This window comes from Cannabis sativa, chromosome 2 (genome assembly GCF_029168945.1).
Source record: "Cannabis sativa cultivar Pink pepper isolate KNU-18-1 chromosome 2, ASM2916894v1, whole genome shotgun sequence".
NCBI classification, from domain to species: Eukaryota; Viridiplantae; Streptophyta; class Magnoliopsida; order Rosales; family Cannabaceae; genus Cannabis; species Cannabis sativa.
The window spans coordinates 1,900,599-1,911,710 of record NC_083602.1 but is presented as its reverse complement, the minus strand read 5'-3'; the positions used below and the strand labels follow the sequence as shown (position 1 = coordinate 1,911,710).

Genomic DNA, 11,112 nt, shown 5'->3' with positions numbered 1-11,112 from the left:
CATGCTCACTGTTATTCTTATACTTTGATGTTTCAATGCAATTTTCTTAACATTCTTTTTAGGTATTCAAAACCCACTATAAAATTGCATCAATAATAATCATTTTTAATGATTCTTTAGTTGTATTCACATAAATACAATAATTTTTTTTTCTTCGATAAATATAAAACATTTACTTCAGGAAATGTTTGTCAAAATCTATATCGATATTAGATTACTTTTCATTGTCCTCAAAGAATACAAGAACATATATATAAATATGTATTCATCTCTTTCATTATATATCCATCAACTATATAATGAATATTACGTTTGCATAATCTTCAGGATATATGCAAGATTTTATTGAGGACGCATAATCATCAGGATATATGCAATATTTTATCGAGGATGCATAATCTTCAGGATATATGCAATATTTTATCGATGATGCATAATCTTTAGGATATATGCAATATTTTATCGATGATGCATAATCTTTAGGATATATGCAATATTTTATCGATGATGCATAATCTTTAGGATATATGCAATATTTTATCGATGATACATAATCTTCTGGATATATGTATAATTTATATAGATTTTCTCTATCATATCATAGGCACACATATATTGTAAATATTATGAATGATAAGAACATAATATATATATATATATGAAATCAATAATAAATATATAAAAATATATGCATACATATATAATATATAGATATATAGATAAAAAGAAAAAAAGAAAACAAAGGATTCTTGAAATTGTTTCAGTCAGATAAGTATATATATAAATATATATTTAGTGTATCGTGACTTTGAAACAATTCAAGAATTTTAACAAAATACTTACATTGGGTCTTAGGAAGAGACTCATGCTTGAAGCTTGGGCAAAGACTCGTGCTGATAACGTGTTATAAAATAATATAATATAATATAAAGTAGATGAGAAGAAAGAAGAAGAAGATGAAGAGAGAAAGAGAAAGTGAATGAGAATTTCTGAGTTGTTTATTCTAATGGGGTGAACCCCTATTTATACAAATACAAGAGTGAGATATTAAAAAACTAAGAAAAAGGGAAACTAAGAAGAAGAGGAATGTTGATTACAATTAATGGTAATAAATAAAAGATTTGGACATCCACATAATTATTAATATTTATAACATTTTTCAAGTAGTAGAAGTATTTGAGTTATTGTCTTTTTTTTTTTTTTAATTTTTTATTGATATGATTGTGATAATTTATTTAATAGTAATTTATAGTTGGTATCAAATATAATAAATTATCTATCCTAGAATTGTTAACAAATCACATGTATTGTATAGTATTGTACTGTGTAGTCCTAATTTTTGTCAAGCGATCGGCTAATATTGTTGCTCGCCATTTGACTAAAATTTCGTAGTTAAATGCTGGTTGTACCTATTCAAATTTCATGATTCCGAGTAGTTCGAGTAGTTAACGATTTATGTTAATGGAATTGTATCTTTTCATTAAAAAAAAAAACATATAGTATAGTATTGTCTAAATGACATTTGTTTAGTTTTATTTAGAGAAAATTATTATTTTATTTTTATTTCCACTTCCAAATTTTAGAGTTTTCAGCTATCATTCCAACACTATCTAATTAGTGAAACCAAATTTGTTTTCCAAAAGTTATAACTAAAACACCAAGATAGTTTGTAAAATTTGTAATAAATTAAAGCTGTAATTTATAACTAATCAAACAAATTTATAAAAATTACAAAAATACGCATTATTTTAAAAATTTATAATATTACAAGTTTTTATTTTAACTGAAATTTACAAGCTTATAACAATATATTGTGATTTTATAAACAACATTTAGTTACTAAAAAACCTAGTACAGAATATTTAAAACAGTTATCCATATTTTTTGTAATGTTTAAAAAAATTTCTAGTTTTTCCTATTAAATTATATAATTATAAGGGATAATTTCACAAATGCACAAAAACAACAAAAATACAGTTTCACGGAATTTTAAACATTTTTATAATTTTTTTGATTTTATTTACATAAAATACGGTCTTTTTATATTGAAATTTTGTTCATTTGTTGTTAATTTTTTGTTATCTATATGTTATTTTTTGTTGTTTTTTGGTTGTTATTTTCATGTTACTTTTATGTTGTAAACTTGTTGATTTTATGTTGTTTTCGTGTTATTTTTTGAAAAATTGTAAAAATATAAAAAAAAAAACATTCTTTGATCGTAAAGATATAAATATTTTACAAAAAAATTGTGTCTTATATAATTATTCCTAATTATAATATAACCTTACTTGGGTCCATATAGCTTGGACCTTTGTCTCATAATGTCAGGGCCTAATACAATTAGGCTTAGGGTATGGAAATAATGCACTCATACTGTTTACAAATCCAGAAAAAAAAAAAATTGTTTAATTATAGTTATTTAGGGTGTGTTTGGAAAGCCACAATGTAATTGAATTTGTGTGTAATTAGAGGTAATTACACAATTTGACATGTTTGCTTGACCATGTAATTACACTATAACTGTGTAATTGAGGGAGAATTGAATGTAATTACACTGTGTAATTACTAAAAACTTTCCATATTAAACATTACCTACTAAAAAATATTATTTTCTCATGTAATTACTAACTATTTTGCCAAACAAGATATTAAGAATTCATATCTAATTACCACCTCATATCCAAACACACCATGCATTTTAAAATATAGTGTAATTACTAGACTGTATAATTACCACCCTAATAATTAACCTACCTAGTAATTACACAGTTACTTCCAAACACACCCTTAATATATTTTATAAAATTTTAATAAATTTAAAATAATTTACAATAGTGTTTCAAATAATATATATTACTCAGCGAACAAAATAAAATAATAATTACTCGTACAATAAATTGTTTAAATCTTATTTTCAAAATGATAAAATTTAATAGATTGTCTTAAATGTCAAATCAAATAGAAGGTATATTTTCAAATTCTGAGGTATCATTCAATCATTATATCCAAGTAAAAGTATATAAATATATTTATATACAAATGTAAATCTAGAAAAATAAATATATATATATACATATATGTATGACATATAAATGTATCATCACCATCAACAATAATCATATACAAAGAAAACAAAAGCACATTTCAACAAGACAGACAGTCCTCACTCTCATTCTCACAATGAATCTTTTTCTTACCCCTTTGTTTTCCATTTGAGAATTATCAATCCTCAAATGAACAATTCCAACAAAAATATTTTTACATATACATTAATTAATTAATTAATTAATTAATTAATAGGACAGATATCAATCAAAACTCTCTTCTTCCCCCCAACTGCATTTCAAATATTAAATATTAAATAAAATGTCCAAATAACTAAACCCTACAATCTCCATAATCTAAACATTACAACACAGCCAGACCTTTTCTCAAATGTACACAAAAAACATCTCTGCAAAACCTATAATCTTCCTAAGGCGAAATCGTGATTTTCCCGGTCGGTGGGTGGACGAATATTTATCCAAGAATTGCATTCATAATCAATCATCAATCATCATACAGTGTGTACTAACCTTCTAGTGGAATCGCAATCGAAGAAGCTTGACTTGACAATGTGATATGTAACAAGAAAAATTCTTCTCTTTTATAGGCCAACCCATTTCACCCATCTGAAAACCCGACCAATTCTGAAGGGTAACTCGTAGTCCTTGGTAACAGCAGGCTCTCTTCGAGCTACCTCTGATTCTGACCACACGTACACCCCGCGTTCTTGCCGACTGCCTGGTACTGTGTTGTCTAGAATAACAGCCACAAGAAATGCAACCACCATGTGTAAAGATAGCAGTGTGTTCATGACGTAGTTCACCTGCCAAAACGAGAAATTGGGTAAGAGATTTTAATTCGTTAACTTGGTAAATAACAGAATAAGAATTTCTTATGAAACATTGGAATCAGAGAAATGTCAGTTAAGACGTACCCCTCCAAAGTTGGTGCGGAAGGGTCCATGAGAGGCAACAATGTAAGGTTGAAAATAGCTCGGAACAGACATGTTGGAGTTTGGAGAAATGCCATATTGCTGAAAGTATGCTGGTATTGAAAGTGAGAAGAATAAAGATAACCCGACAATGATAATATTTCGAGAGCTCCCGGCCTCACTGTATCGTAGATTTGACAAGCCTAATGCAGCAAGCATTGCCCACATGAAGCATAGAAGAGCAGCAACCATGACTTGAGGGATTGAAGCAATGAAGCCTCCTACTTTACCTGCATGTAAAGTTGAAATTCTGTATTAGAAGAAAGAAAATAAAAACAGTAAATTCAAAAGTTAAACATTATTCAAATAGTAGAAACCTAAAGAGTATTGAAGATTAACACCATTATCCAACCCCGAAAAGGAGAAAAGGCATCATAAAAGAAGTTGACCTTGGAAATGAAGATTCGAAGGTTGATGGCCAGAAAAAATATGAAGCAAATTAATAAGGCAAGGTGATTTCGGATTCTATTTTATTTTGGCTGGGACAAGCATGATCAAATGACCAAATTCAGCACCCAAAAAGGTTAATTACCTGCACCGTGTTTTACCACAACATAAGCCCTCTTCCCCTTGGCAATCTAAAGAGATATTCAATATAGAAATTACTACATACCAAATTTTTGTTCAATAAAGCACAGGATCCCTCTTTCAAGCAATAGAACTTGAAATCGATGTGTTAAAGCATAATATCTAGTTTGTAACTTAGGGGGGCGGGGAACTTTTTTTCATCTGTCAAATTACAATGACCATTCAGACCATGTTTAAATTTACTCTTTTGGCGGGTCCAACAAGGAAATCTAAGTTTTGTTTGCATAGCAAACGGGCATAAGATAAACATTGAGCACACTTCTAATCTAAACATTTTAAATAAAGATTCTACGCTTTGGTTGTATCATTAACAAAAATTGAAATGAAAGCTGTTTTTATCAGAACTTACCAACAAGGGATAAGACTATCAAAATGCATGCACCTATTTCAACAGCCCTTCGACTTCCCATTTTAGTCACAGCAATAGTGTGAACATTTTCAGTCAAAGTAGTGGATCCAGTTCCAGTACCCCATAGACCAGCCAAGACACTTGAAAGACCTTCCAAGCCAATTCCTCGACTAAGAACTCCGGGGGTAGGAGGCCTAGATGCCACCAACAGTGAAGAGGCATGGTACGAGCCAACCTGAAAAATTCAAATTGTAATTACATAACTTCAGAGGTCACATCAAGTACAGCACAAGCAACAAAATTTAGGAAAAACAGTTCGATATTATTATTAAGATAACAAATGATTATGTTCAAAAATTCAACAAAGCCATAAAAGGTGTTAGTGTCAGAAAGGCATAGTGGAAGCAAGGTGGGCCATCCACACAAGATGATAACATGGCTCATTCTTGGTACCCAGACCTGTGGTAGCAATGGAACAATCATTGGATTGAAGGGAATCTTTTATTACAAAGAAAAACTCAAAACATCACATCACATCACATCAGGGATCCATCATCATCCCCATCAAGATATAATCTATCCAAATTGCATAATTTCTTCTCACGTTCTTCCCCAATCTTAAAAGGACATTCCATAATAACCAATCAGTCCCAGCAATCAAGGTTGACTCAATCCACTAGCATCAATCCTAATTACCTTCTAAACCCTTTCAGGGTACATTTCGATTGGGGATTTCTCATATGCTATATGTAAATCTTCCACATTTACCGCAACTACATACAAACTCACACCACTAAGTTTTGAACTACAACCTCTCCAAACAAGAGCAAACACTACAGTCCAATCCAATGTAACCCTCTACTTTTTCATAAGGAAAAAATCAAGTTCATTTGACATTTGAAGAAATATAAAATTGACAATAGATAAAACACATAAGAGAAACATGAAACCCTTTGTAACAAACAAGAAACTCACCGAATCCACAGATGCGATAATAGAGACGACACACATAACGAAAGCCATTTTCCAGGTGAAGACAGGAGTACCCCATTGTAATGGATAAGGGAACCTAAACCAGGGAGAGGATTGTATTGCTTGATTAGTATCAACTCGACAGTACTTCATCCTTGAGACATGCTTTCTGCAATGTTCTGATATTATATTTGAGGAAGGTACATTTATGTCACATCCTTTATAGCTATAGGCTCCAGCTGCAGTCAGTAAGAAAGCAGCTGCCCAAGTAATTGCCAGACCCAATGGAACCTAGCATATTAGGAAGAATAAACACATTAATCTCAAATTTTCACGGAAAGAATTAATAATAACATTGCAAGAATATACAAGTGAACCATGGTAAATTCATAAAACGTACCGCGTATATTAGAAATATGCGGTGACCAAAAATGGATATCTTGCGCAGATACTGCAGACAAATAAAAAAAATTAGTATTTTCAAGACATAAATAAGAAACAAAATTCCCACGATTAAAAATATATCAAGAGTAACTTCATTAAACTTACGAGAGAAAATAAAATGACCAATAATATCTGCACTGCTCCGATCTCAAGACAATTGCCAACAAGAGGAAAACCGTAACTGTAAAAAGAAAGTCCAACTGCAGCAATTGTAGGTGACACAACAACTGGATTGATCAACCTGAAGAGCATAGGAATCATAATTGATTACAACCAATCAGAGTTTTGGGTGACAATGGTTCAAAGACGCTTCCAAGCCACAATAACAGTATGATTGAAAGCAAAAAAAAAAAGGACCAAAGTGATCATAAACATGTGGCAAAGGATTCATGTAAGATCAACAATAATACATTCACCAGCATGGGAAATAGAGACGAAACGTAATTATTGCAACTAGAGCTGACCAAAAAAGCAGACCGCAAGAATATTATGTCAAGTGGGAATCCTTGAGTGTAGCCTATCATCAAAAGATCATCAAATTCTAAATCTATAGGCATGGAAAACTCTCTAAATTATTCAAATTGACAGCCACTAACTAATTTCTAGAGCTATATAAGAACAGAAACTGTTAATATTAGGAGCAAAAACACAACCGTGGTGGTGTTTAGGATTTTGGTCTATGAAAACAGCCCAATGATTGTATAATACAAAATAATTTCAGGGATTGTTGAATGTTTTGGTTAGATAGGAACAACAAAATCCTACAGCTCAGCAATCAAAACCAAAAACTATCTACTTGTATGTCTTTTTTCTTCTATTTTATTGGTTACTGTAATATCAAAGCTACCACCCATAATTTAAGATGTCCAGGTAGCAAATTCAAATCTGTTAGTGGGTTTTCTGTCATTTGACAACATAAAGTAAACATCGATCCCATAGATGAATAAGTGATTCTTCACAGTCCATTGATAAGTTACGAACCACGTCATGGTTTCAGAAGATGACAAATCAAATTAATCACAACCAACCCAGAACTAAACTAATACAAAGAATATAAGGGTTACTCTTGGTCTTGTGATTCTTATGTTTACAATAAACTTCATCTGCGCCAAGACAAGTGCTGTACTAGACTATCCAGATATATATCCTCAATTTTTAATATTCTCAAGCAAGCATAACAAACCGCCATTACAGATTAGAATGAGATGATACAAAGCTATAGAACCAACATACAAAGGCAGCCAGCAAAAGCCACTGATATCTTGGATAACTCTTACTCTCATGACTCATTCAATAACATGATATCATTGGTGGTATCATAAACAAATGAATACATAAATGAAAGTATTTCAATATTAAAGACCAACAAACAATTTTAAAAATTAAAAAATAATCAATTAACCCACTGTAATATAGGAAACATGGCAATTAATTTCTAAATGAAAAGTGATACATTCAAACTCATAGAATTTAATATGATCAAGGTATTGCAAATATTTCAAAGTGAAACACTAATAATATCAATTAGGAAAAATTCTAAAGAAAACACAAAATCATACCTCAAAAATAACGACATCAATCCACTATATCCAAGTATTGCTTGGAATGTTGAAGATATAATAATAGCCCCTTGTAACTCCTTCATGATATGCTTGAAACTCTGCCATGTCAAATGAGTTTAACAAACCTTTAACTCCTCCATATTATACAGACGTGTAGAAGTTAATGATTGTTAAAGAAAACTAGAATAGCATGCCAAATGAAATGAAAGTAAGCCAGAAAAGTTAGTACTAAAGGAAAAGCTAAAGCACTTCCTATAATTATTGCAAAAAGACAAGATAAACGCCATAAGTTTCTCCAAATAAGTGGGTGGTTACAGTCAATATCATAGCCAATGAAAAAAATAGCTACTGTTAACTGATTATGACTTATGAGATTATGTCATTCAAATTTCAATATTAAACTACATTTTGCAAATTTTAACAACTCGGACACTAAGAAGCTTAAAAAACATTCAACGAACCCTATAATCAGTGTTATCTCCTTCATTAGACAAACATTACAGAAAAATATACAATCAGCCGATAACTTTTCATTACAGAAATGAATTTTAGGCATTTGATAAACATAGCAAAGAAGGACCATATAACAGTTGCTTATTTTAACACAAAAAATACATAAGAATTAGAAACATACATTTCCATTGAGTCCTCGAAATTCCGGGGAGTTGATTATAGCTAAGGCAGGAGCAAGGTAAACAAATGATGGACCCTGTATCAACGGTAACCTCGATCCGAAAGAGGTATGCAACAAAGTGGTCACTCCAGAAACAAAGAGCACTGTTGATACCACATTTGCAGTATCCTCCTACACCCACTAAATCATGTCAGATAAAACTACAAAGCAATGTAAATATTATCTTTCTTATATAGAAATCATTCCCAAAAGAAAAAAAAAAAAGTATGAAACTCACAGGAGTGCCACCCATTGCCGGAACTATAACAAGTGGAGTGAGAATTAACGAACCCAATATTGACAAGTAATGCTGGAACCCATATAGACCAATTGGAACTGAAATATAGCATATTCCATTAATAGTTAAACTCAAATGATCGAAAAAAAAAATCAAAATTTTCACAAAAACCATTTCAAATTCCCATTTCAAAAAAGTTATCTTTTCAGAAATATCTGTCAAAAGCGATACTCACCAAGCCCAGGTGAATCTCTAAGCTCATACTTCAAATGCGAATGCCTAGCCATAGCTCCATCATCATCCACACTCAGCGGCAAAACATCGATACCTTCATCATTCCGAGCTTGCCTACGTGGCTGCGACGGAGGTTGATCAGAAGCCGGAACCGCAGCACCATTCCCATTAGCAGAATGTTTAGGGATTCCATCAACTTCCCTCCTCTTCTTCACCGTCTTCTCTTTCTCCGCCGAAGCCGGTGGAGGCGCGGCTGGCGTTGTAACTTGAGCCTTAACAGACTCAACCCGACCATTAGCAGTTGGTCGAGCCCTACCTGCCTCAAGATCAGGCTGAGCTTCCTGCTCTCTCGGCCTAGGCGGCAAAGAAATCTGACCAGAATCACTGGCATTGGTCTCACCAGAAAATTTAGGCCTGAAACCAGTTCGTTTAGCCCAAGAAGAAGGCGGCATTGCAGAAGACTCCGGCGCCGGTGGCCACGGACCAGGACGCGGTCGTTGTTGTTTGGGGTCGGAGTTTGACATAGCGAAGAATCAAAATAAGGAAAAAAAAAAACTAGCAGGGCTAAGAAGCCATAGCTTTGAGGAATCTTTAGATCTGAAACTCCTTCTTCTTCTTCTTCTTCGACCTAGGGCTCCGAACAAACCCTTGATTTTTTTTTTCCAAAAAAAAAAACAGAATTAAGAAAATGCAGTAAAGTAGAGAACTTTTGAATTGAGGAAATAGGGTTTCAACAAAAAACAATGGAAGCAATACAGAGTAGTAACTACTGCTACTACTACTACTAGCCCTAGAGAGAGAGAAGAGTGTGTGCAAAAATGGAGGAGAGAGAAAGACAGTGAAAAATGAGTGAGAGACAACTAATTCTCTTTCTCTCTCTATATATATTTATTATTAATTAATTAATTATTTCTATTTATAGATATTATATTTTAATTCTAATTAATTATTGTAATAATCTCTTTCTTTTGTAAGGGTATATAATACTTTTTTGAATGTTTTTATATTGTATTGGAGTGTAATTTGTGATATAAATATTTAAATTAATTTTTTTTAAAAGATATAAATAAATATTTAAATTTAATTTTTAACTATAATAATATTATACATCTAGAATGGTATTACTCTGTTATTGGAATGAATATTAGAATAAATGATAAATTGACAAAATTATCCCCTACTTTAATTTTTATATTTATATAAAAAAAAAACATTAGAGTCATTTTAGCTTTATTTTATTTAGTCTTTTGTAATGTAATCCTCATTGCATAGCTTTTCTAATGTAATAGGGATTCTCTTGTTTAATGTAATTATGATTACAATGTAATCTCATTACATTACTTTTAAAAAGCAAAGCAAACATTGTAATGGATAATTTGATTCCATTACCATTCCCATTATAACAATAATATTTTATAGCAATGCTGATGCTAGACATTCTCAATTTCTTTTGATCATAATATTTTTGAGCATGATATTTAAGTTGATTTAAAAGTTTTTTTTTATTCAGAATGTTAATATTTTAATGAAATTGATATTTTGTTAAAAAAAAATAATATTGTTTGATAGTTACTAATGATAATTGATTATGTTATAGTGAAAGAAAAATAATGGCACGTTTACTATACAGTAATCAGAATCGGAATAAATTAATGGAGAAATGTAACGGAATAAATGAAAAATAATCGGAATCAATATTTGTAATATGTTGTTTACTAAATTTTTTTAGAAATGGAATAGTTGTGATTTATCTTGTTTACTTTATTAGGAAACGTAATCGGAATGCTTAAATTGACTAAATTACCTTTTTGAGTTAAACTATATTATATGGTAGTTATTTTGCAAGACATATTTTAAAGGACAAAATTGTCATTATATATTTAATATTAAAAAAAAATAAAAATAATTAAAATCCATGACCCTTAATGGCATTCCTTACAAAATTAGTGGGAGAAGTTCTCCCTTTCTTTTCTCCCTTATTTAATCAATTTCTCCATTTTCTAATTTTAATAATGC

The 11,112-nt window shown here is 31.0% G+C and overlaps 1 protein-coding gene across 2 annotated transcripts; it reads right to left on the bottom strand.

Moving 5' to 3' along the window:
* Positions 1-3,048: 3,048 nt before the first annotated feature.
* Positions 3,049-9,960, bottom strand: LOC115719356 (nucleobase-ascorbate transporter 12). 2 transcript variants are annotated; one of them, XM_030648359.2, is made up of 10 exons: positions 9,098-9,958; positions 8,863-8,960; positions 8,586-8,756; positions 7,949-8,049; positions 6,495-6,630; positions 6,346-6,396; positions 5,949-6,236; positions 4,974-5,208; positions 3,980-4,266; positions 3,049-3,868 (listed from the first exon to the last, which is right to left on the bottom strand). In XM_030648359.2, exons 1-10 carry the CDS (start codon positions 9,618-9,620, stop codon positions 3,647-3,649), a joined length of 2,112 nt encoding a protein of 703 aa, XP_030504219.2. In that variant the 5' UTR covers positions 9,621-9,958; the 3' UTR covers positions 3,049-3,646. The 2 variants fall into 2 exon arrangements, with proteins under 2 accessions (XP_030504219.2, XP_060965797.1); XM_061109814.1 differs by lacking the exon at positions 3,049-3,868 and having other exon boundaries at positions 4,170-4,568; positions 9,098-9,960.
* Positions 9,961-11,112: the final 1,152 nt, after the last annotated feature.

Bases quoted from the DNA above. Each gene is read 5' to 3' on its own strand.
- LOC115719356 (XM_030648359.2), bottom strand. From the start codon at position 9,620: ATGTCAAACTCCGACCCCAAACAACAACGACCGCGTCCTGGTCCGTGG. The intron at 8,961-9,097 runs GTGAGTATCGCT...GCTATATTTCAG, and splicing joins TAGAGATTCACCTGGGCTTG to TTCCAATTGGTCTATATGGG. The intron at 6,397-6,494 runs GTAAGTTTAATG...ATTTGTCTGCAG, and splicing joins TGGTCATTTTATTTTCTCTC to TATCTGCGCAAGATATCCAT.